Genomic DNA, 25,874 nt, shown 5'->3' on the forward strand with positions numbered 1-25,874 from the left:
CCCCTATATACACCTATATACCTGTACATCGTGCCCATCCCCTATATACCTGTACATTGTGCCACATCCCCTATATACCCCTATATACCTGTACACTGTGCCCCATCCTCTATATACCCCTATATACCTGTACATTGTGCCCCATCCTCTATATACCCCCTATATACCTGTACATCGTGCCCCCTCCTCTATATACCCCTATATACCTGTACACTGTGCCCATCCCCTATATACACCTATATACCTGTACATCGTGCCCATCCCCTATATACCTGTACATTGTGCCACATCCCCTATATACCCCTATATACCTGTACACTGTGCCCCATCCTCTATATACCCCTATATACCTGTACACTGTGCCCCATCCTCTATATACCCCTATATACCTGTACACTGTGCCCCATCCTCTATATACCTGTACATTGTGCCCCATCCTCTATATACCCCTATATACCTGTACACTGTGCCCCACCCTCTATATACCCCTTGTACCTGTACATTGTGCCCCATCCTCTATATACCCCTATACGTGTATATAATGTGCCCCACCTTCTATATACCCCTATACGTGTATATAATGTGCCCCACCCTCTATATACCCCTATACGTGTATATGTGCCCCACCCTCTATATACCCCTATACGTGTATATAATGTGCCCCACCCTCTATATATCCCTATACGTGTATATAATGTGCCCCACTCTCTATATACCCCTATACGTGTATATAATGTGCCCCACCCTCTATATACCCCTATACGTGTATATAATGTGCCCCACCCTCTATATATCCCTATACATGTATATAATGTGCCCCACCCTCTATATACCCCTATACGTGTATATAATGTCCGTGGTCTCACCGTGGTCTCTTCTCTCTTGCAGGTTCTGGTTACACTAAGCCTCCGGCCATGTTGCCCCCCTACAACCGAAACACCCCATTCCCCGATTACCCCTGGGGCTTTAACCCCTACCTCTCCAGCACATTCCCTTTAACTGGCTCCAAGTTGCCCCCATCCCTGTACCCCCCTCAGTTTTACCCCAGCTCCCTGTCCCAGCTGCCCCCTCCTGTGTCCCTGCTCCCGGGGGACTCCATGGACAGATCGGGCACCCTGTTACCCAGCATCCCCCAGCGGCTGTGCGCCACCCTGGGCACCCACACCCTACCGCTCAGAGGAAGTGGGGACCTAGCGGGCACCGGGGCCGGCAGGAGAGACCGGGCCGAGCAGCCGGAGGGGAAACCAGAACCAGAATCCGACTCCGACCTGGAGATCACAGATGTCAGCGACTGCAGCTCAGAGGCGGAGGGCTGCGGGTATAGCCCCCCGTGCCCGGGGGCAGGAAGAGCCAAAGCTGCCCCCACCAAGACCCCCCAAGAGAAAGCCCCCAGCAGCTAGACTGCAGGAACTCTACCTACATGTACAGTCTATACATAGATCTATATAACCAGAGGGATATATGGGGGCCCCGGCCCCCCACAACTCCAGGACCCCAAATACTCACAACATCCAGGGACAAATCTTCTGGATATTTTTAGTTGCGGCAAAAACCCGAAAATCATCTCCAAGAAACAATCAATGTAACGATCTGACAGAGAATGTGTCCGTATACTACAGAGGTATATACCGTATACTACAGCGATGTGTACCCATATAATACACCGATGTATACATGTGTCCGTATACTACAGAGGTATATACCGTATACTACAGCGATGTGTACCCATATAATACACCGATGTATACATGTGTCCGTATACTACAGAGGTATATACCGTATACCACACTGATGTACATGTGCCCGTATACTATAGCGGTATATACCCGTATACAACACTAATGTACATGTGCCCGTATACTACACTAATGTACATGTGCCTGTATACTACACTGATGTACATGTGCCTGTATAATACAGCGGTATATACCTGTATACAACACTAATGTACATGTGCCCGTATACTACACTGATGTACGTGTGCCCGTATACTACACTGATGTACGTGTGCCCGTATACTACACTGATGTACGTGTGCCCGTATACTACACTGATGTACATGTGCCTGTATAATACAGCGGTATATACCCGTATACAACACTAATGTACATGTGCTCTTATAATACAGCGGTATATACCTGTATACAACACTAATGTACATGTGCCCGTGTACTACACTGATGTACGTGTGCCCGTATACTACACTGATGTACATGTGCCTGTATAATACAGCGGTATATACCCGTATACAACACTAATGTACATGTGCCCTTATAATACAGCGGTATATACCTGTATACAACACTAATGTACATGTGCCCGTATACTACACTGATGTACGTGTGCCCGTATACTACACTGATGTACATGTGCCTGTATAATACAGCGGTATATACCCGTATACAACACTAATGTACATGTGCCCTTATAATACAGCGGTATATACCTGTATACAACACTAATGTACGTGTGCCCGTATACTACACTGATGTACGTGTGCCCGTATACTACACTGATGTACGTGTGCCCGTATACTACACTGATGTACGTGTGCCCGTATACTACACTGATGTACGTGTGCCCGTATACTACACTGATGTACGTGTGCCCGTATACTACACTGATGTACGTGTGCCCGTATACTACACTGATGTACGTGTGCCCGTATACTACACTGATGTACGTGTGCCCGTATACTACACTGATGTACGTGTGCCCGTATACTACACTGATGTACGTGTGCCCGTATACTACACTGATGTACGTGTGCCCGTATACTACACTGATGTACGTGTGCCCGTATACTACACTGATGTACGTGTGCCCGTATACTACATGTTGTTTTCCACATCTATAGAGCGACATCACTGGTACAAGGCCCTCTCCTCGTGGCGGCTGCTGCAGAACAGCTTTCTCCTGTTGGGGGGTGGGGGGGGGGGGATGCCGCTTAGTGTCTATTTTTCTATTGAAGTTCTGAGGATTTGATGGCAGATCGGACCCTTGTGATGAATCTCCCCCGATGTCCCCTCAGTCAGCGCAGGGCGGTGGCGCCACCTAGTGCTCGTCTCTGGAAGCTGCGCCTATATACAACCAATTCTGCACAGTTAAAGGGAATCTCCATAATCCGGTCACGTGAGAGGCCGCAGCGTCGCACGTTATTATAAAGCGTTTGCTAGACACGGATGTACGGAAACCCCCGGGGTCACCCGCTGCGGCGGCTGTGTAACCATCATGGAGGTCCCAGCTATGGGGGGCGCTGGAGGCCCTAACTGGTATTCGTGGGTTCAGCGGGGGGCGGGGCTTAAGATGTCCAGTGTTTTTTAATATGAATAAACATTTTTTTGCGTAAAGACGTCAGAATCCCTCTAAGCCTTGAGCCGTGATCCCAGCGTCTGCTCCTCGCCCCAAATTATCCACAGCGCCCCCCAACACACCCACAAAATCATCAGTAACTTCTACTCCAGTCACCACCAGAGCTGCAGCCACAAGAGCAGAGCATTGTGGTTACTTGTAGCAGCCAATCACAATCCGTGTCTTTATAATTGGGATCTGTGTGTGTGGACGCCATTAATGTCACCATCATCACAGCAGCCAATCAGAATCCTGCTGTTATTTTGTGGAGATGCTTTTGAAAATGAAAGGTGACATCTGATTGGTCGCTATGGGGTTAGGCCTCAGCTGATGTTTGGGTTGTTATGGAGGACTCTGAGGGGGTCACGGACGCCACGTGTGTCCCCTCCTGTCAGATCTATGACGTGTCTATGTGTCCCCAGTGTCCTGTCAGATGTATGTGGTGATGTCATGGACGGGGGGAGACGAGGGACAAAAAAAAAAATTCTGAAAAACTGCAGAACGTTTTCATTTTGTGTCTGTGAGATGAATGAGCGGAGACCCCGCGGCCGAGCAATAAAGAGTCCAGAGCCCCCCGGTGTCCGTGTCGTGTGTGCCGAGGAACCAGGGAGTCGCAGGAGGGAAAATCCCACTTTATTATAGTTTTTTTTTTTTTTTTTGGTGACATTTTTGTAAAATTACAACTTTCTAAACAACAAAAAAAAGTTCTTTGGCAAATAAATGGGAGGGGGTGGGGTGGCGGGGGGGGGGGGGGGGAAATACAAGAGCAAAATATGAAAGACAAATCCCCAAAAGCTCCACAAATATATAAATACCCAACGGAACGGCAGGAAATGGAACATAAATATATATATAGAAGAGCGGCCTCCACCGCGGGGTACAGGGACCTCACATAGAAGAGCGGCCTCCACCGCGGGGTACAGGGCCTCACATAGAGGAGCGGCCTCCACCGCGGGGTACAGGGACCTCACATAGAAGAGCGGCCTCCACCGCGGGGTACAGGGACCTCACATAGAAGAGCGGCCTCCACCGCGGGGTACAGGGACCTCACATAGAAGAGCGGCCTCCACCGCGGGGTACAGGGACCTCACATAGAGGAGCGGCCTCCACCGCGGGGTACATGGACCTCACATAGAGGAGCGGCCTCCACCGCGGGGTACAGGGACCTCACATAGAAGAGCGGCCTCCACCGCGGGGTACAGGGCCTCACATAGAAGAGCGGCCTCCACCGCGGGGTACAGGGACCTCACATAGAAGAGCGGCCTCCACCGAGGGGTACAGGGACCTCACATAGAGGAGCGGCCTCCACCGCGGGGTAAAGGGACCTCACATAGAAGAGCGGCCTCCACCGCGTGGTACAGGGACCTCACATAGAGGAGCGGCCTCCACCGCGGGGTACAGGGACCTCACATAGAAGAGCGGCCTCCACCGCGGGGTACAGGGACCTCACATAGAAGAGCGGCCTCCACCGAGGGGTACAGGGACCTCACATAGAAGAGCGGCCTCCACCGCGGGGTACAGGGGCCTCACATAGAAGAGCGGCCTCCACCGCGGGGTACAGGGACCTCACATAGAAGAGCGGCCTCCACCGCGGGGTACAGGGCCTCACATAGAAGAGCGGCCTCCACCGCGGGATACAGGGACCTCACATAGAAGAGCGGCCTCCACCGCGGGTTACAAAGACCTCACATAGAAGAGCGGCCTCCACCGCGGGGTACAGGGCCTCACATAGAAGAGCGGCCTCCACCGCGGGGTACAGGGACCTCACATAGAAGAGCGGCCTCCACCGCGGGGTACAGGGACCTCACATAGAAGAGCGGCCTCCACCGCGGGGTACAGGGACCTCACATAGAAGAGCGGCCTCCACCGAGGGGTACAGGGACCTCACATAGAGGAGCGGCCTCCACCGCGGGGTACAGGGACCTCACATAGAAGAGTGGCCTCCACCGCGGGGTACAGGGACCTCACATAGAGGAGCGGCCTCCACCGCGGGGTACAGGGCCTCACATAGAAGAGCGGCCTCCACCGCGGGGTACAGGGACCTCACATAGAAGAGCGACCTCCACCGCAGGGTACAGGGACCTCACATAGGAGAGTGGCCTCCACCGCGGGGTACAGGGACCTCACATAGAAGAGCGGCCTCCACCGCGGGGTACAGGGACCTCACATAGAAGAGCGGCCTCCACCGCGGGGTACAGGGACCTCACATAGAAGAGCGACCTCCACCGCAGGGTACAGGGACCTCACATAGGAGAGTGGCCTCCACCGCGGGGTACAGGGACCTCACATAGAAGAGCGGCCTCCACCGCGGGGTACAGGGACCTCACATAGAAGAGCGGCCTCCACCGCGGGGTACAAAGACCTCACATAGAAGAGCGGCCTCCACCGCGGGGCACAAGGACCTCACACAGAAGAGCGGCCTCCACCGTGGGGTACAGGGGCCTCACACAGAAGAGCGGCCTCCACCGCGGGGTACAGGGGCCTCACATAGAAGAGCGGCCTCCACCGCGGGGTACAGGGCCTCACATAGAAGAGCGGCCTCCACCGCGGGGTACAGGGCCTCACATAGAAGAGCGGCCTCCACCGCGGGGTACAGGGACCTCACATAGAAGAGCGGCCTCCACCGCGGGGTACAGGGACCTCACATAGAAGAGCGGCCTCCACCGCAGGGTACAGGGACCTCACATAGGAGAGTGGCCTCCACCGCGGGGTACAGGGACCTCACATAGAAGAGCGGCCTCCACCGCGGGGTACAGGGACCTCACATAGAAGAGCGGCCTCCACCGCGGGGTACAGGGACCTCACATAGAAGAGCGGCCTCCACCGCGGGGTACAGGGCCTCACATAGAACCCCTCCCCCTCATATCCAGGCCTCCGCGCTATAGGGTAACCCCTCCCCCTCATATCCAGGCCTCCGCCCAATAGGGTAACCCCCCCTCCCTCGTATCCAGGCCTCCGCCCAATAGGGTAACTCCCCCTCCCTCGTATCCAGGCCCCCGCTCTATAGGGTAACCGCCCCTCATATCCAGGCCTCTGCACCATAGGGTAACCCCTCCCCCTCATATCCAGGCCCCCGCCCTATAGGGTAACCCCTCCCCCTCATATCCAGGCCCCCGCCCTATAGGGTAACCCCTCCCCCTCATATCCAGGCCCCCGCCCTATAGGGTAACCCCTCCCCCTCATATCCAGGCCTCCGCCCTATAGGGTAACCCCTCCCCCTCATATCCAGGCCCCCGCCCTATAGGGTAACCCCTCCCCCTCATATCCAGGCCCCCGCCCTATAGGGTAACCCCTCCCCCTCGTATCCAGGCCCCCGCCCTATAGGGTAACCCCTCCCCCTCGTATCCAGGCCCCCGCCCTATAGGGTAACCCCTCCCCCTCGTATCCAGGCCCCCGCCCTATAGGGTAACCCCTCCCCCTCATATCCAGGCCCCCGCCCTATAGGGTAACCCCTCCCCCTCATATCCAGGCCCCCGCCCTATAGGGTAACCCCTCCCCCTCATATCCAGGCCCCCGCTCTATAGGGCAGCCCCTCCCTCACGGGTTGAAGGTTTAATGGGGTTTAAAAAAAAAAAAAAAAAAGATTTTCTATAAACTTTATTGACATGGGGGCAGAAAAAAAAAACAAAAATTCCCAGCGATCCGATTGGACCCATTACTGTACAGCTACTATATCTGATATATATATATATATATTAATAGACAACACCCAATATATATTTCATCAGCCCCGCCCCTTGCCCCTCCCCCAATCCCTGAAAAATCCCAAAAAGTTATAAAAGCTATAAGGCACTGGTGTGGGATAAAAGCTGGTCCCCTCCTATGACTGGCAGTCCACGTAATGTCATGACCCCTCCCACATGCTGGCACCGCGGGGGTGGGGTCACCATCAGGCTCCGCAGGGGTCAGCGCAGGTCTCCAGCAGAGGAAAGTGCAACCTGCGGAGAGAACACAAGGAGTAAGATCCAGGCCCCGTGGACCCCCCAAAGAAAGACCCCACCCCCCAAATAGATCCAAACATGGATGGGGCGGGGTATAAAGAGGATGCGAAGGGTCCTGACTCCCCCCCAAAGGACGAGGCAGATAAATACAGGGGTCATTCAGCGATAATCACAAGATGTCCCCCCATGTGGACCCCCACAAATCTGCTGCAACCAGAAGGACAAACAGCAAGGAACTGTTGTCTTTTCCTGCAGCGCCCCCAGGGGAGAAATGAGGTATTACACCCTATCAAGCCAATGGGTGTCTGTGCACCGAGCGGGAGTGCTAGGTGCTCCGGGTGTTACAGGAGGGTCCTGAATGTCGGACCCCTCCACATTAACCCTTTCAGGGGGTGTCACAGCTTTACCCGTTGCATGTGAAGCTTCCTTAGGATACAGTAAATTTGGCCACTGTCCTCTGTAGGTGGATGTAATCCTCTTCTATGACCTGAGGAGGAAGAAGAGCAGAGGTCAACATCTCATCCCCTACATAACCCGACACAGAGACCCCCAGACCTGGGGTCACCACGGGGTCCCTATAGACCGACCTTGAGCTGCTGGACCCTCTGCTCCAGGAGAAGGATGCGCCTCCGGACCTCCTCCGACTGCTCCTGGGAGAGCACGATGGGGGCGCAGAGGGACTCCCCAACGTCACGACCTGCAGGACACAGGGGAAGCCAAACGTTACGGCTGGGGGGGGGGGGGGGGGGGATTTACCCCCAGGCCTCAGAGTTACCCCATCCACATAGTTACCTTGTTCTTTGGATTCCCTGTCCGACTCTGCTGCAGCATCTTCTACTTGGTCCCCATTAGCCGCTGTCTCATCCTGAGCAGATGGGGGCGCTCCAGCTTCATCCTGAGGATGGTCAGACCAGCTGTCCAGGATCGGGAGAGACTCCGCATCCAGACTGAGCCGAATATTACGTACAAGTAACCTCTTCAACACCGAGACTAAGGAGAGAAATAATCATAATCCATCATCCAGACATTACTGTGATAGCAGAATAGTGAGTGCAGCTCTGGGGTATAATACAGGATGTAACTCAGGATCAGTACAGGATAAGTAATGTCATGTATGTACACAGTGACTGCACCAGCAGCAGAATAGTGAGTGCAGCTCTGGAGTATAATACAGGATGTAACTCAGGATCAGTACAGGATAAGTAATGTCATGTATGTACAGTGACTGCACCAGCAGCAGAATAGTGAGTGCAGCTCTGGGTATAATACAGGATGTAACTCAGGATCAGTACAGGATAAGTAATGTCATGTATGTACAGTGACTGCACCAGCAGCAGAATAGTGAGTGCAGCTCTGGAGTATAATACAGGATGTAACTCAGGATCAGTACAGGATAAGTAATGTCATGTATGTACACAGTGACTGCACCAGCAGCAGAATAGTGAGTGCAGCTCTGGAGTATAATACAGGATGTAACTCAGGATCAGTACAGGATAAGTAATGTCATGTATGTGCACAGTGACTGCACCAGCAGCAGAATAGTGAGTGCAGCTCTGGGGTATAATACAGGATGTAACTCAGGATCAGTACAGGATAAGTAATGTCATGTATGTACACAGTGACTGCACCAGCAGCAGAATAGTGAGTGCAGCTCTGGGGTATAATACAGGATGTAACTCAGGATCAGTACAGGATAAGTAATGTCATGTATGTACACAGTGACTGCACCAGCAGCAGAATAGTGAGTGCAGCTCTGGAGTATAATATAGGATGTAACTCAGGATCAGTACAGGATAAGTAATGTCATGTATGTACAGTGACTGCACCAGCAGCAGAATAGTGAGTGCAGCTCTGGGGTATAATACAGGATGTAACTCAGGATCAGTACAGGATAAGTAATGTCATGTATGTGCACAGTGACTGCACCAGCAGCAGAATAGTGAGTGCAGCTCTGGAGTATAATACAGGATGTAACTCAGGATCAGTACAGGATAAGTAATGTCATGTATGTACACAGTGACTGCACCAGCAGCAGAATAGTGAGTGCAGCTCTGGAGTATAATACAGGATGTAACTCAGGATCAGTACAGGATAAGTAATGTCATGTATGTACACAGTGACTGCACCAGCAGCAGAATAGTGAGTGCAGCTCTGGGGTATAATACAGGATGTAACTCAGGATCAGTACAGGATAAGTAATGTCATGTATGTACACAGTGACTGCACCAGCAGCAGAATAGTGAGTGCAGCTCTGGAGTATAATACAGGATGTAACTCAGGATCAGTACAGGATAAGTAATGTCATGTATGTACACAGTGGCTGCACCACCAGCAGAATAGTGAGTGCAGCTCTGGGGTATAATACAGGATGTAACTCAGGATCAGTACAGGATAAGTAATGTCATGTATGTACAGTGACTGCACCAGCAGCAGAATAGTGAGTGCAGCTCTGGGGTATAATACAGGATGTAACTCAGGATCAGTACAGGATAAGTAATGTCATGTATGTACACAGTGACTGCACCAGCAGCAGAATAGTGAGTGCAGCTCTGGGGTATAATACAGGATGTAACTCAGGATCAGTACAGGATAAGTAATGTCATGTATGTACACAGTGACTGCACCAGCAGCAGAATAGTGAGTGCAGCTCTGGAGTATAATACAGGATGTAACTCAGGATCAGTACAGGATAAGTAATGTCATGTATGTACACAGTGACTGCACCAGCAGCAGAATAGTGAGTGCAGCTCTGGAGTATAATACAGGATGTAACTCAGGATCAGTACAGGATAAGTAATGTCATGTATGTACACAGTGACTGCACCAGCAGCAGGATAGTGAGTGCAGCTCTGGAGTATAATACAGGATGTAACTCAGGATCAGTACAGGATAAGTAATGTCATGTATGTACACAGTGACTGCACCAGCAGCAGAATAGTGAGTGCAACTCTGGGGTATAATACAGGATGTAACTCAGGATCAGTACAGGATAAGTAATGTCATGTATGTACAGTGACTGCACCAGCAGCAGAATAGTGAGTGCAGCTCTGGGGTATAATACAGGATGTAACTCAGGATCAGTACAGGATAAGTAATGTCATGTATGTACAGTGACTGCACCAGCAGCAGAATAGTGAGTGCAGCTCTGGGGTATAATACAGGATGTAACTCAGGATCAGTACAGGATAAGTAATGTCATGTATGTACACAGTGACTGCCCCAGCAGCAGAATAGTGAGTGCAGCTCTGGAGTATAATACAGGATGTAACTCAGGATCAGTACAGGATAAGTAATGTCATGTATGTACACAGTGACTGCACCAGCAGCAGAATAGTGAGTGCAGCTCTGGAGTATAATACAGGATGTAACTCAGGATCAGTACAGGATAAGTAATGTCATGTATGTACACAGTGACTGCACCAGCAGCAGAATAGTGAGTGCAGCTCTGGGGTATAATACAGGATGTAACTCAGGATCAGTACAGGATAAGTAATGTCATGTATGTACACAGTGACTGCACCAGCAGCAGAATAGTGAGTGCAGCTCTGGAGTATAATACAGGATGTAACTCAGGATCAGTACAGGATAAGTAATGTCATGTATGTACACAGTGACTGTACCAGCAGCAGAATAGTGAGTGCAGCTCTGGGGTATAATACAGGATGTAACTCAGGATCAGCACAGGATAAGTAATGTCATGTATGTACACAGTGACTGCACCAGCAGCAGAATAGTGAGTGCAGCTCTGGGGTATAATACAGGATGTAACTCAGGATCAGTACAGGATAAGTAATGTCATGTATGTACACAGTGACTGCACCAGCAGCAGAATAGTGAGTGCAGCTCTGGTGTATAATACAGGATCGTTTCCTCACCTTCCTCTAGCGCCTCGGTGGCCACGTTTCCTCCGGTGCCGGTGTATGGGCTCATCTTGTAGTTCTGGTCTGGTGATCGGTCCCCACTCCCTAGATCCTCCTTGTCTGTAGGTAGATAGGTAAGTAGTGAGTAGGGGGGTGTAGTGATGGGCGGCTGTAATGGGGCTCAGTACTGTAGGGCCCCTGTGGCTGTACATTAGGTTGTGGGTCACTCACCGTCCTTCGCCTCAGACTCCTTCATGGATCCGTTCTCGGAGCCTCCCAGTAACTGATCGTTAAAGCTAAAAAATAATTAAAAATAAACCCAAAATGTTAGAATCCGTGTAGGTTGTGAATATTGTGCTCTGTGTGGCTGCGGTCTCAGGATACGAGCGCTGTGTGGCTGCGGTCTCAGGATACGAGCGCTGTGTGTGGCTGCGGTCTCAGGATACGAGCGCTGTGTGGCTGCGGTCTCAGGATACGAGCGCTGTGTGGCTGCGGTCTCAGGATACGAGCGCTGTGTGGCTGCGGTCTCATGATACGAGCGCTGTGTGGCTGCGGTCTCATGATACGAGCGCTGTGTGGCTGCGGTCTCATGATACGAGCGCTGTGTGGCTGCGGTCTCAGGATACGAGCGCTGTGCGGCTGCGGTCTCACGATACGAGCGCTGTGTGGCTGCGGTCTCAGGATACGAGCGCTGTGTGGCTGCGGTCTCATGATACGAGCGCTGTGTGGCTGCGGTCTCATGATACGAGTGCTGTGCGGCTGCGGTCTCATGATACGAGCGCTGTGTGGCTGCGGTCTCAGGATACGAGTGCTGTGCGGCTGCGGTCTCATGATACGAGCGCTGTGCGGCTGCGGTCTCAGGATACGAGCGCTGTGTGGCTGCGGTCTCAGGATACGAGCGCTGTGTGGCTGCGGTCTCATGATACGAGCGCTGTGTGGCTGCGGTCTCATGATACGAGCGCTGTGTGGCTGCGGTCTCAGGATACGAGCGCTGTGTGGCTGCGGTCTCAGGATACGAGCGCTGTGTGGCTGCGGTCTCAGGATACGAGCGCTGTGTGTGGCTGCGGTCTCATGATACGAGCGCTGTGTGGCTGCGGTCTCATGATACGAGCGCTGTGTGGCTGCGGTCTCAGGATACGAGCGCTGTGTGGCTGCGGTCTCATGATACGAGCGCTGTGTGGCTGCGGTCTCAGGATACGAGCGCTGTGTGGCTGCGGTCTCAGGATACGAGCGCTGTGTGGCTGCGGTCTCAGGATACGAGCGCTGTGTGGCTGCGGTCTCAGGATACGAGCGCTGTGTGGCTGCGGTCTCAGGATACGAGCGCTGTGCGGCTGCGGTCTCAGGATACGAGCGCTGTGCGGCTGCGGTCTCAGGATACGAGCGCTGTGTGGCTGCGGTCTCAGGATACGAGCGCTGTGTGGCTGCGGTCTCATGATACGAGCGCTGTGTGGCTGCGGTCTCAGGATACGAGCGCTGTGTGGCTGCGGTCTCAGGATACGAGCGCTGTGTGGCTGCGGTCTCAGGATACGAGCGCTGTGCGGCTGCGGTCTCAGGATACGAGCGCTGTGTGGCTGCGGTCTCAGGATACGAGCGCTGTGTGGCTGCGGTCTCAGGATACGAGCGCTGTGCGGCTGCGGTCTCAGGATACGAGCGCTGTGCGGCTGCGGTCTCATGATACGAGCGCTGTGTGGCTGCGGTCTCAGGATACGAGCGCTGTGTGGCTGCGGTCTCAGGATACGAGCGCTGTGTGGCTGCGGTCTCAGGATACGAGCGCTGTGCAGCTGCGGTCTCAGGATACGAGCGCTGTGTGCGGCTGCGATCTCAGGATACGAGCGCTGTGTGGCTGCGGTCTCAGGATACGAGCGCTGTGCGGCTGCGGTCTCAGGATACGAGCGCTGTGCGGCTGCGGTCTCAGGATACGAGCGCTGTGTGGCTGCGGTCTCAGGATACGTTGTGTGGTGGTGATGGTATATGATGTACACTATGATGAGATGTATAGTAGAGCGCCCCCCGGTGCCTGTATACACGTGCAGAGGCCTCTGTATACAGCAGACGTGACTGTGCCGGCACTTACTAGGTCGGGCTCTGCGGATGCATGCTCACGCTCACGATGGACGGTCTCTGCTTGCTAGACACCGATGTCTCCAGGCGCCCGCTGTTCTCAGTGATGAGAGAAAACCAGCTGCAAGGGACAAAAGAAGAGCGAGACGTGAGACACGAGACGTCACCGCCTCCCGAAACAGCGAGGCCACAGCGCCACCTACAGGCACAGCATCAGTGCAGCAACCGCACAACACCAGGATAGCACAGACCCACGGGACCCCCAGACTGCTCCCAATCCTCACCCCTAGGGGTCACCTGGCCAAGGAGGTGGTGGAGATCAGACCAGGCCGACCACCGGGCACAGAGACACGGACAAGATGGGATGAGTGGGACCTAGCGATCTAGTGGCGTAATACTAGACACCACCAGGCAGCGGCGCTGTTCCTGGGGGGGTAACGTCTGACCCATCCCCTATAGTCACTATAGGTCCCCGTGTGTCTTCCTAAACATTACCCATCATCCAGGACGTGGCACTTACGTCTTTTTCTCGGCCGTGTTAGGTGCCACCAGCTCATAGATCTGCGCTCTGTCCTCGTACCGGAATATGACGAAAAAGGCTTTGTTATCTGCAACATAAGAGGAGACAGGACCATGTGTAATACCTCATTTCACCTTCAGGGGAGCTGCAGGGGGAGGGTGATTTCTGCAGCAGATGGTGGTGTCCTGCTGCAGGGGGAGAGTCTCTTCTGCAGCAGATGGTGATGTCCTGCTGCAGGGGGAGAGTCTCTTCTGCAGCAGATGGTGTCCTGCTGCAGGGGGAGAGTCTCTTCTGCAGCAGATGGTGATGTCCTGCTGCAGGGGGAGAGTCTCTTCTGCAGCAGATGGTGTCCTGCTGCAGGGGGAGAGTCTCTTCTGCAGCAGATGGTGGTGTCCTGCTGCAGGGGGAGAGTCTCTTCTGCAGCAGATGGTGGTGTCCTGCTGCAGGGGGAGAGTCTCTTCTGCAGCAGATGGTGTCCTGCTGCAGGGGGAGTCTCTTCTGCAGCAGATGGTGGTGTCCTGCTGCAGGGGGAGAGACTCTTCTGCTGCAGATGGTGATGTCCTGCTGCAGGGGGAGAGTCTCTTCTGCAGCAGATGGTAGTGTCCTGCTGCATGGGGAGAGTCTCTTCTGCAGCAGATGGTGATGTCTTGCTGCATGGGGAGAGTCTCTTCTGCAGCAGATGGTGGTGTCCTGCTGCAGGGGGGGAGTCTCTTCTGCAGCAGATGGTGATGTCCTGCTGCAGGGGGAGAGTCTCTTCTGCAGCAGATGGTGATGTCTTGCTGCATGGGGAGAGTCTCTTCTGCAGCAGATGGTGGTGTCCTGCTGCAGGGGGAGAGTCTCTTCTGCAGCAGATGGTGTCCTGCTGCAGGGGGAGTCTCTTCTGCAGCAGATGGTGGTGTCCTGCTGCAGGGGGAGAGTCTCTTCTGCAGCAGATGGTGGTGTCCTGCTGCAGGGGGAGAGTCTCTTCTGCAGCAGATGGTGGTGTCCTGCTGCAGGGGGAGAGTCTCTTCTGCAGCAGATGGTGGTGTCCTGCTGCAGGGGGAGGGTCTCTTCTGCAGCAGATGGTGGTGTCCTGCTGCAGGTTCCTCAGGGCAGGCTATGGGCCATCACTATGACCCCCCGGGGTGAGAGCTGGAGGTACTGACCAAAGGCCACCTCCCGCGCCATCGCCGTGCTCAGCTGGATGATTGGACTCAACATGAGTTTCCCGTCCGGTGTCGGGGTGATTGTCCGGCTCTGACATTTCAGGACTAATCGCTCGTCCTGTTTGAGAAGAAGAATCAAGACTTCGTCCAAGAGAAGAGCCTGAACATCTGAAGATCAGGGGAGGAAAAGGAAGAAGATGAAATGTGCAACAAGACCCCGGATAATACAAGGAGCCCACGAGGAGCACACCCACTCACCCACAGACTTGTCCTTACTGACCCTCCAGGTGAGGGCGCCCTCATAGATCAGGTGCTTCTTTGTAAGGTCAAAGTTCTGCAAAAAAAAACAAAAATAATATAGCGTTTTCATAGAGACATAAAGGAGAAAGACCAGGATGATGAAACCTCTCTGTGGGCTATGGAAACTCAGAGATGCACCCCAAATCACCGGGAGGAGAACAAGGGAACCCTAAAGAAAAGACAAGAAGAATGGGGGGGGGGGGCTCGGGCCCAGGAGAGAAGAACAGGGGGGAGCCCGATGGAGAAGAATGGGGGGAGCCCGAGAGAGAAGAATGGGGGGAGCCCGAGAGAGAAGAATGGGGGGAGCCCCAGGAGTGAGGAACGGGGGGAGCCCCAGGAGAGAAGAACGGGGGGAGCCCCAGGAGAGAAGAACGGGGGGAGCGCCAGGAGAGAAGAACGGGGGGAGCGCCAGGAGAGAAGAACGGGGGGAGCGCCAGGAGAGAAGAACGGAAGGAGCCCCAGGAGAGAAGAACGGGGGGAGCCCCAGGAGAGAAGAACGGGGGGAGCCCCAGGAGAGAGGAACGGGGGGAGCCCCAGGAGAGAAGAACGGGGGGAGCCCCAGGAGAGAAGAACGGGGGGAGCCCCAGGAGAGAAGAACGGGGGGAGCGCCAGGAGAGAAGAACGGGAGGAGCCCCAGGAGAGAAGAACGGGGGGAGACCCAGGAGAGAAGAACGGGGGGAGCCCCAGGAGAGAAGAACGGGGGAGCCCCAGGAGAGAAGAACGGGGGAGCCCCAGGAGAGAAGAACGGGGGGAGCCCCAGGAGAGAAGACCTGGGGGAGCCCCAGGAGAGAAGAACGGGGGGAGCCCCAGGAGAGAAGAACGGGGGGAACCCCAGGAGAGAAGAACGGGGGGAGCCCCAGGAGAGAAGAACGGGGGGAGCCCCAGGAGAGAAGAACGGGGGGAGCCCCAGGAGAGAAGAACGGGGGGGGGGAGCGTCAGGAGAGAAGAACGGGGGGGAGCGTCAGGAGAGAAGAACGGGGGGAGCCCCAGGAGAGAAGAACGGGGGGAGCCCCAGGAGAGAAGAACGGGGGGAGCCCCAGGAGAGAAGAACGGGGGGAGCGCCAGGAGAGAAGAACGGGGGGAGCCCCAGGAGAGAAGAACGGGGGGAGCCCCAGGAGAGAAGAACGGGGGGAGCCCCAGGAGAGAAGAACGGGGGGAGCGCCAGGAGAGAAGAACGGGGGGAGCCCCAGGAGAGAAGAACGGGGGGAGCGCCAGGAGAGAAGAACGGGGGGAGCGCCAGGAGAGAAGAACGGGGGAGCCCCAGGAGAGAAGAACGGGGGGAGCCCCAGGAGAGAAGAACGGGGGGAGCCCCAGGAGAGAAGAACGGGGGGAGCCCCAGGAGAGAAGACCTGGGGGAGCCCCAGGAGAGAAGAACGGGGGGAGCCCCAGGAGAGAAGAACGGGGGGAGCCCCAGGAGAGAAGAACGGGGGGAGCCCCAGGAGAGAAGAACGGGGGGGGGGAGCGTCAGGAGAGAAGAACGGGGGGAGCGTCAGGAGAGAAGAACGGGGGGAGCCCCAGGAGAGAAGAACGGGGGGAGCCCCAGGAGAGAAGAACGGGGGGAGCCCCAGGAGAGAAGAACGGGGGGAGCCCCAGGAGAGAAGAACGGGGGGAGCGCCAGGAGAGAAGAACGGGGGGAGCCCCAGGAGAGAAGAACGGGGGGAGCCCCAGGAGAGAAGAACGGGGGGAGCGCCAGGAGAGAAGAACGGGGGGAGCCCCAGGAGAGAAGAACGGGGGGAGCGCCAGGAGAGAAGAACGGGGGGAGCGCCAGGAGAGAAGAACGGGGGGAGCGCCAGGAGAGAAGAACGGGGGGAGCGCCAGGAGAGAAGAACGGGGGGAGCGCCAGGAGAGAAGAACGGGGGGAGCGCCAGGAGAGAAGAACGGGGGGAACCCCAGGAGAGAAGAACGGGGGGAGCGCCAGGAGAGAAGAACGGGGGGAACCCCAGGAGAGAAGAACGGGGGGAGCGCCAGGAGAGAAGAACGGGGGGAACCCCAGGAGAGAAGAACGGGGGGAGCGCCAGGAGAGAAGAACGGGGGGGGGGGAGCCCCAGGAGAGAAGAACGGGGGGAGACCCAGGAGAGAAGAACGGGGGGGGGGGGAGCGTCAGGAGAGAAGAACGGGGGGAGACCCAGGAGAGAAGAACGGGGGGAGCGCCAGGAGAGAAGAACGGGGGGAGCCCCAGGAGAGAAGAACGGGGGGAGCCCCAGGAGAGAAGAACGGGGGGAGCCCCAGGAGAGAAGAACGGGGGGAGCGACAGGAGAGAAGAACGGGGGGAGCCGCCAGGAGAGAAGAACGGGGGGAGCGCCAGGAGAGAAGAACGGGGGGAGCCCCAGGAGAGAAGACCTGGGGGAGCCCCTGGAGAGAAGAACGGGGGGAGCCCCAGGAGAGAAGAACGAGGGGAGACCCAGGAGAGAAGAACGGGGGGAGACCCAGGAGAGAAGACCTGGGGGAGCGCCAGGAGAGAAGAACGGGGGGAACCCCAGGAGAGAAGAACGGGGGGAGACCCAGGAAAGAAGAACGGGGGGAGACCCAGGAGAGAAGAACGGGGGGAACCCCAGGAGAGAAGAACGGGAGGAGCCCCAGGAGAGAAGAACGGGGGGGGGGGGCCCAGGAGAGAAGAACGGGGGGAGCGCCAGGAGAGAAGAACGGGGGGAGCCCCAGGAGAGAAGAACGGGGGGAGCGCCAGGAGAGAAGAACGGGGGGAACCCCAGGAGAGAAGAACGGGGGGGGGGCCAGGAGAGAAGAACGGGGGGGGGGGGCCAGGAGAGAAGAACGGGGGGAGCGCCAGGAAAGAAGAACGGGGGGAGCCCCAGGAGAGAAGAACGGGGGGAGCCCCAGGAGAGAAGAACGGGGGGAGCCCCAGGAGAGAAGAACGGGGGGAGACCCAGGAGAGAAGAACGGGGGGAGCGCCAGGAGAGAAGAACGGGGGGAGCCCCAGGAGAGAAGAACGGGGGGAGCCCCAGGAGAGAAGAACGGGGGGAACCCCAGGAGAGAAGAACGGGGGGAACCCCAGGAGAGAAGAACGGGGGGAGCCCCAGGAGAGAAGAACGGGGGGGGGGGCCCAGGAGAGAAGACAGAAGAGAATTTTTTATCACAGAAGGGTCTTGCAGGGTTCCATCTATTTGGATGTAGGGGACTCGGATCTAGTATGAAAACTGTGTCTTCTAATGGCACAAGTGATTCCCTTCCTGTGACACACAACAAGTAACATGATGACCACAGGGTGTGGACTCCTTGCCTTGTACTCCACGAACAGAGGGTCACTGCTCTGTTTCAGGTTGGACATATCGAGACGTCTTTGGTAATCGATGAGTTTCTGCAAAGAGGAACCAAATAATAACCAGAGAATGAAGAAGTCCATCAGGTGGCTGGAGGCTTGGACATCATGGAGGACACGCTTACCATGTGGTTCTCCATCTCCCGCACTGCGGTGTTGACGTGGTTGAGGATCTGCCGGCAGCACTCGGCAGCTTTCTGTACCCTCTGCTTCTCCTCCTCCTCCTCTGTGAAGAGTCATGGGAGAAGAACCTCAATAGCTTAGTCTAATGTCCACCACACAAACATTACCTGGACATAGTCGTCTATGGGCCCCAGAGCTGATACCAGGGGCCCTCAAAGTGGACATAGCAGGAGGTGATAGACAGAGAGCCCCCTCACCAGTCAGGTTGGCGATGTTCTGGAGAAGAAGGGGGTATTTAGTCAGTCTCTGCATCTCGAATGGAATAATATCCTTCAGCTGCAGACGCCGGCACTGCGGGTTACTTTCTGCTTCCTGAGAAGGACAAAATGAGTCAATTCAAATGAAAAGAACAGGACAATGAGGTCCGAGATCCCAGAATTCTGCGGCACCCTTGTTTATAGACTATGGGTGGCATTTCAGACCATGTGCATGTTTGGGAGTCTCCTCTACACCATGGGCAGCGTCGCTTTATCTTCTGGAAGGTCTGCCACTATGGGTGACCATTATGGGCCACCCTTGGAGCACTGGTGTGGAGTCGTGCCCTTGGAGCAGTGGGGGATCCTGACGTCACCAGTGACACTTGAATTACCTGAATGAACTGTGTAAACCGAGGATCCTTCTTCTGCTTCTGCTTCAGCTGCTCCAGAGCAAAGGGCTGGCGACTGCAGAACCTTGAGGAGATCTTCTGAAACCACAGACCTTCAGTACCATCGAACTACAAGAGGAGAGCGGAGAGGCATGAAGACACCCGACCCTTCCCCTGGCTCCTGTATCCCTGGAAATGCTCTTATGTAATAGGATCCTCCCAAGACATATGTGGCCATCTATGAAAGGATTCTCCTTCCCTGGGGAGGAAATTACTAAGAGTCTCCAACATGAAAGTGAAGAAGCATCGATACCGAGGAAAGCAGCCCCCTCCCCATAATCCAAGCAGGAAGATGAGCCACCATCACACTGCTGACCCTGCGACTCCACCGAAGCCTCCGCACACCCGACCCATCACTCACCCGATGCAGCAGTGTGCTCCCAATCTCCTGGATGATGGAGTTGTTCTCCAAGCGCAGCTTTTTCAGGTTTTCCAAGAGTAAAACTACAAAACGAGATGAGTAAGACCAGGAGGAGTGAGGAGCAGTATATACAAGAATACATGAAGAGCTCTGGCTCACCGTGTGCCTCAATCAGGTCATCGAGACTCGGAAAGATGTTCTCCAACTCCATGGACGGGTTCCATACATTCTTCATGGGAATATAGAAGATATCGTGCAGGACGTGCAACATCCGCACATGCGCATGCTCCGTGAACAGGAGCTCTAAGATGGACAAGACATGGGAATGACCTACCAAGTGACCACCAACCTCAACTTGGTTACTAACTACCCATTTATTATTACATAGATCCCAAGAGCTTGAGCCCCTCCTACCATTGATGACCTCTTGCCGCTTGATTTCGCTTTTCTTCAGCCTGAGGAGTGTTTCAGGGGGGACGAGATCCCTCCAGTTTGGGGGGTCAATCTCGGCCTCCAAAACGCGCGGCTCAGTCTCCTCAGACTGGGGAAGCAGAAAGGACTGCTGACCTTCTCCGCTCCCTCCAGGCTCCGGACTACAAGGGAAAAGATACAAGATGTTACTAGTCCTAGGTGGTCCCAAGTCCTGGAGGAGCCCGTCTGCTTGGGAGGTCCTTGTCAGAGAGGCTGATTAGTCTGATGTACAAAAAGTTCTAGCAACATTACGGGTTCTTAAAAAGAACCAGTCAGGCCCATATGGGACACCACAGTACCCACAGGAAGTGAGGTCCAACCCCTACGTAGTGACGCCAGGGTGCATGCTGGGAGCACACAAGATCAGACTTCTTTCTGGTAAGTATAACTATTTGCGCTCACACAGGACCTGTGGGCGTTGCAGTGTCCCAAATAACCCCAACAGGTCACTTCCATTTCAGCTATTTCTTGGTCCCTCGGGGCTTCTTAGGAAACAGGTGACCATCAACATGGTGGCCCTTAGTGGCGTTCCCCCAAATCCAGATCCTGGAACGGCTGATCGGACCAATGGCTACCACATGCACATCACAATTTCACACACTGGAGAACATTTGGCCAATAAAAATCTTGAGAAGGTCGACACAAAGAGGTACACGTAATTCTGATTGGATGGTCAAACACTTGACCCAGCCAGGTTACAATTTCGCGTATACATTATACAACTTTAATAATATCTAATAAGAAATCATCTCCATAGGACGAGACGATGCTCCCAACGTACGTGAGGCTGCCTGTCTTAGACTTGCTTGACGAGACCTGCATGTCGTTGGCTCGGGCAGCAGCCTCCAGGTCCACATCGCTGCGGGAGCGCGTCTGCTTGCCTTTGGCTGAACCTCGTTGTGAACGCTTGCGCTCGTAAACACGTAAGCTCTCCGAGCGCCCCAGCTTACTAGACCTGTCCAGAGGAGGATCGTGAAGGATGGATGGTATCCCGAAGATCACCGAGCAGTGGAGAGGACATGGGGTAAGGGCGGCCATGCAATGGAGGAGTAGACAGAATTGGTCAGGAGAAATGGGAGATGAACAAAGGACATAAATAGGGCAAAGAGATGGAAAGGACATAAGATGGGACTGGGCTGGAGACCAAGCAGTATGGAGCATAGTGTAAGGAGGGCACAGTGCCAACCAGGGGGTGCTGCGGAGAAGGGTATGGCAGGATCCAGAACATTCCACAAACCATTTATGTAAACATTCATGTGGCAGGATGCACCTTGGATACCTTACACACTGTCCCAGCATCTCATGCAAAGCAAGAGGAGACAGCGGCACCAGTGAAATGCCTTCTCATATCATACTGATGTCTAGTCCTGGGATCCCCGGCACCACACGCTCACCCCGCCTCCATCCTGGCGGATCCTCGGCACCGCTCGCTCACCCCACCTCCCTCCCGGCGGATCCTCGGCACCGCTCGTTCACCCCTCCTCCCTCCCGCCGGATCCTCGGAACCGCTCGCTCGGTCAGCCCCCTCCCGCAGCATCCTTGGCACCACTCACTCGCTCGCTCTCACCCCGCTCCCTCCCACATGATCCTCGGCACCGCTCGCTCCCTCCCACATGATCCTCAGCACCGCTCGCTCACTCCACCTCCCTCCCGGCGGATCCTCAGCACCGCTCGCTCACCCCACCTCCCTCCCGGCGGATCCTCGGCACCGCTCGCTCACTCCACCTCCCTCCCGGCGGATCCTCGGAACCGCTCGCTCGGTCAGCCCCCTCCGGCAGCATCCTCGGCACCACTCACTCGCTCGCTCACCCCGCTCCCTCCCACATGATCCTCGGCACCGCTCGCTCCCTCCCACAGGATCCTCAGCACCGCTCGCTCCCTCCCACAGGATCCTCAGCACCGCTCGCTCCCTCCCACAAGCAGGATCCTCGGCACCGCTCGCTCCCTCCCACGGATCCTCGGCACGGCTCGCTCCCTCCCACAAGCAGGATCCTCGGCACCGCTACCTCCCTCCGGTGGGAATCTCGGCACCACTCGCTCTCTCCCGCGGGATCCTCTATGACCCTTCAGATCTGTTATGCAGTCAGACGTTTATGTCATATACTGTGGATTCTATAATACAGGATCAATGCCACCGACTCCCAGCTCCAGGACCATCGGTCAGCAGGACAGGTACGGTTAGGGACTGCAGACCAACAAAGCAAGGGAAAAAGAAGGACACTGGGCCAGGGGGTGTGATACTTAGCCAGGCTCCATAAGAAGCCTCTAGCAAATGTCCCGGGACATCAGATGGCAAAACATGCACTGACCTTTTCTTTCGTCTGTGAACAGAGCAGGCAAGGGTTAAATTATTCCATACAAGCGCCCTGGTATTTACAGTGGTAGCTCAGCAGGCAGGGGGCGCCACCTCCATGAACAGAGTGTGGCCAGGCAGGGTGACACTGAACATCGCAGCAAACGTATGCGACAAAGAGGCAACCAAGGACCAGGTTAGGATGAGGTGCCAGAGGAACCAGAACAACCATGAGACCAGGAGCACACAACACACAACAAATGGATCCATGTCTAATACTTATGATTTGAGAGTAGCCCAAGACAAGGTCAATGAGCAAGGAAAACGGAGAGCCCAAGTAGGACACCACGAGCGGCAGGACACCACGAGCGACAGGACACCACGAGACCTGGAGCATGTCACACACACAACCAATGGACCCATCTTCAAGACAAAGTCAATGGGCATGGAAAACGGAGAGCCCAAGTAGGACAACAAGAGACCTGGAGCACATCACACACAACAAATGGATCCATCTTAAAGACGGTCGAAAGGTAAAGGGAACGGCAAAGGGAAGGGCTGGGAGGAGGAAGGGAACGGCAGAGGGAAGGACTGGGGAGGAGGAAGGGAACGGCAGAGGGAAGGGCTGGGAGGAGGAAGGGAGCGGCAGAGGGAAGGGCTGGGGAGGAGGATGATGATGGTGGAAAGACAGAGACAGTGGTGCACACAGGACAGACGCTGGGTCATGACATGTGGACAGGCCTCTGGGGGAACCAGGCTGTGCCCAGTAATGTGACCTCCCCGCACCAGAAGCGGTTCTGCCGCAGCACAGGGAGAGCTCGATTCGTCAGGTCAACACGTTGCAGACACTTCTCTGGAGGAGAATTTGGAGCTGCTTATGCTGGGGAGGCGAAAGTGGCCCCCTAAAATATCAGGGAGAAGCATGCGGTAGCAACGTTTCTTCCGAAGCAGACAGACATTGTAACAGGGGACGAGGTCCTCCATGGCAAGCCGGTGTCCAAAGCAGGAGAAAGGGTTGATAAGGAGACCATCATTAGGCAGGGGTTGCACAGCGAGGCTTTGACGACTAGAGTTGGGCACCAGTGACCTCTTACCTGTCATTCTCAGCGATGTCTTCCTGCTGCTCTGTTGGGCAGAGCTCTGTGGTCGGAGAACCTTTAAAGACATCGGGGACATCAAGGGAAGGCGTCCCGTCAGACACTGGAACGTGGGAGGAAGGAAGAAGAGAAGTGTGAAAAGTGCAGGGTCCAGGGGCGGGAGAAAGACCCCAAGCATTCATAGGGGGATCCACCCCACCACAAGACACCAGGTATGTCCACTGATCAACCGACCACGAAGCACCAACCTATACAACTGACCTGTGTCGCTGTCACTGGGCTCGCTGGGGGGTGGGTGTATAGTCACAGAGACCCCCGGGTCAGGGCTGTCGGTGGAGGACTTAGCCTTCACTGCGCTGCTGTCGCTCCGGTCAAAGGTCCTCTGCCCGTGACTGATCTTCCTCTCTGGAGGAGGCGGCTTCTCAGCTGAGGGAGCACAAAGGTCAGTGCAAAAATCACAAAAAAGTCAGAAAACCCAGAGGTCCCCTCATCCCCCCAATCATTGTGATCGAGAAGAACATAAAGGAAACATTGTTAGTAGGTGAGATAATAGATGGGGACTCTCTGCCCCCTCCAGGTGCCAGGGAAGGAGGTTATGGGACATCCTGAAAGCCACAGCCCCATCAAACTGGATCTCAAAAACTGCAAGAACATGGATCTGAACTGCCCCGTACTGGGGTCATCGAGGGCACGTACAGGGGTCCGTGACGTATGGGATTCCCAATATCTTCCACATCTGCTGTCAACAACTCGTACAACCCAACAGGTCCAATGTCAGGCCAAAGATTTGAGTTGGTTCCGACTACGAGACAAAATCTTGGGATGGAGAGTTTTCTGGAACTGCGGCTTTCACTTTCTAGGACTTCCATCAGTCCCTGTCTAGTCATATACTGGTTAGGTGCATTAGTCAGAGGTGGCCCCCATGCTGCAGACTGACCCCCACCCCTGGGCATATTCTTCATGCATTTGGTAAGATGAAGAAGAAAGGACGGTGGCTCTAAAATCTGAAGATACCTTCAGCCTCAACCTTTGTAGTTCTGGTCTCAACATCTGTGAAAAACGCAGGGAGGAGCAGAGGGGGAAAAAAAAGAAAACAAGCGATGAAGATGAGGCGGGACTCCAGCAAACAGCACACCCCCTGACACCAAACTTATTAGAGCAATACTACAGAGCCACCCAAACTTATGAGAGCAATGCTGTAGAGCCACCCAACTTATGAGAGCAATACTGCAGAGCCACCCAACTTATGAGAGCAATGCCACAGAGCCACACCACTTATTAGAGCAATGCTGTAGAGCCACCCAACTTATTAGAGCAATACTGCAGAGCCACCCAACTTATTAGAGCAATACTGCAGAGCCACCCAACTTATTAGAGCAATACTGCAGAGCCACCCAACTTATTAGAGCAATACTGCAGAGCCACCCAACTCATTAGAGCAATACTGCAGAGCCACCCAACTTATTAGAGCAATACTGCAGAGCCACCCAACTTATTAGAGCAATACTGCAGAGCCACCCAACTTATGAGAGCAATGCCGCAGAGCCACCCAACTTATGAGAGCAATGCCAGAGCCACACCACTTATTAGAGCAATGCTGTAGAGCCACCCAACTAATTAGAGCAATGCCGCAGAGCCACCCAAACTTATTAGAGCAATGCTGTAGAGCCACCCAACTAATTAGAGCAATGCCGCAGAGCCACACCACTTATTAGAGCAATGCTGTAAAGCCACCCAACTAATTAGAGCAATGCCGCAGAGCCACCCAACTTATTAGAGCAATGCCGCAGAGCCACCCAAACTTATTAGAGCAATGCCACAGAGCCACCCAACTTATTAGAGCAATGCCACAGAGCCACCCAACTTATTAGAGCAATGCTGCAGAGCAGCGCAACTTATTAGAGCAATGCTGCAGAGCCACCCAACTTATTAGAGCAATGCTGCAGAGCCACCCAATTTATTAGAGCAATGCCGCAGAGCCACCCAACTTATTAGAGCAATGCCGCAGAGCCACCCAACTTATTAGAGCAATGCCGCAGAGCCACCCAACTTAATAGAAAAATGCCGCAGAGCCACCCAACTTATTAGAGCAATGCTGCAGAGCCACCCAACTTATTAGAGCAATGCTGCAGAGCCACACCACTTATTAGAGCAATGCCACAGAGCAACGCCACTTATTAGAACAATGCTGCAGAGCCACCCGACTTAATAGAGCAATGCTGCAGAGCAACGACACTTGTTAGAGCAATGCCGCAGAGCCACCCAACTTATTACAGCAATGTCGCAGAGCCACCCAACTTATTACAGCAATGTCGCAGAGCCACCCAACTTATTAAAGCAATGCTGCCGAGCAATGCCCATTTTATTAGAG

At 54.7% G+C, this 25,874-nt stretch overlaps 2 protein-coding genes across 8 annotated transcripts in view; one reads left to right on the forward strand and one right to left on the reverse strand.

The window, feature by feature from the left end:
• The window catches only part of ERFL (ETS repressor factor like), a 110,389-nt gene extending 106,466 nt beyond the window's left edge, over window positions 1–3,923 (forward strand). For both annotated transcript variants that reach the window (XM_072113774.1, XM_072113775.1), the window contains exon 6: window positions 889–3,923. In XM_072113774.1, the coding sequence (XP_071969875.1) occupies window positions 889–1,400 (512 nt within the window). In that variant the 3' untranslated portion in view covers window positions 1,401–3,923. The remainder of the gene's footprint in view (window positions 1–888) is intronic.
• A 3,006-nt stretch (window positions 3,924–6,929) lies between these two features.
• ARHGEF1 (Rho guanine nucleotide exchange factor 1) overlaps window positions 6,930–25,874 on the reverse strand; it is a 62,135-nt gene continuing 43,190 nt past the window's right edge. For 2 of the 6 annotated variants that reach the window (XM_072113776.1, XM_072113778.1), the window contains exons 12-33: window positions 24,518–24,553; window positions 23,765–23,929; window positions 23,501–23,606; window positions 22,423–22,434; window positions 20,895–21,068; window positions 20,057–20,235; window positions 19,802–19,945; window positions 19,643–19,725; window positions 19,225–19,350; window positions 18,833–18,947; window positions 18,578–18,678; window positions 18,414–18,491; window positions 15,137–15,212; window positions 14,879–15,046; window positions 13,734–13,821; window positions 13,227–13,334; window positions 11,384–11,448; window positions 11,168–11,272; window positions 8,085–8,282; window positions 7,880–7,989; window positions 7,700–7,779; window positions 6,930–7,289 (exon numbers count right to left, since the gene is read on the reverse strand). In XM_072113776.1, coding sequence (XP_071969877.1) covers window positions 7,720–7,779; window positions 7,880–7,989; window positions 8,085–8,282; window positions 11,168–11,272; window positions 11,384–11,448; window positions 13,227–13,334; window positions 13,734–13,821; window positions 14,879–15,046; window positions 15,137–15,212; window positions 18,414–18,491; window positions 18,578–18,678; window positions 18,833–18,947; window positions 19,225–19,350; window positions 19,643–19,725; window positions 19,802–19,945; window positions 20,057–20,235; window positions 20,895–21,068; window positions 22,423–22,434; window positions 23,501–23,606; window positions 23,765–23,929; window positions 24,518–24,553 — 2,297 coding nt within the window. In that variant the 3' untranslated portion in view covers window positions 6,930–7,289; window positions 7,700–7,719. The remainder of the gene's footprint in view (window positions 7,290–7,699; window positions 7,780–7,879; window positions 7,990–8,084; window positions 8,283–11,167; window positions 11,273–11,383; window positions 11,449–13,226; window positions 13,335–13,733; window positions 13,822–14,878; window positions 15,047–15,136; window positions 15,213–18,413; window positions 18,492–18,577; window positions 18,679–18,832; window positions 18,948–19,224; window positions 19,351–19,642; window positions 19,726–19,801; window positions 19,946–20,056; window positions 20,236–20,894; window positions 21,069–22,422; window positions 22,435–23,500; window positions 23,607–23,764; window positions 23,930–24,517; window positions 24,554–25,874) is intronic. The other 4 variants (XM_072113780.1, XM_072113779.1, XM_072113781.1 and 1 more) reach the window with 4 other exon arrangements.

This window comes from Engystomops pustulosus, chromosome 6, assembly GCF_040894005.1.
Source record: "Engystomops pustulosus chromosome 6, aEngPut4.maternal, whole genome shotgun sequence".
NCBI classification, from domain to species: Eukaryota; Metazoa; Chordata; class Amphibia; order Anura; family Leptodactylidae; genus Engystomops; species Engystomops pustulosus.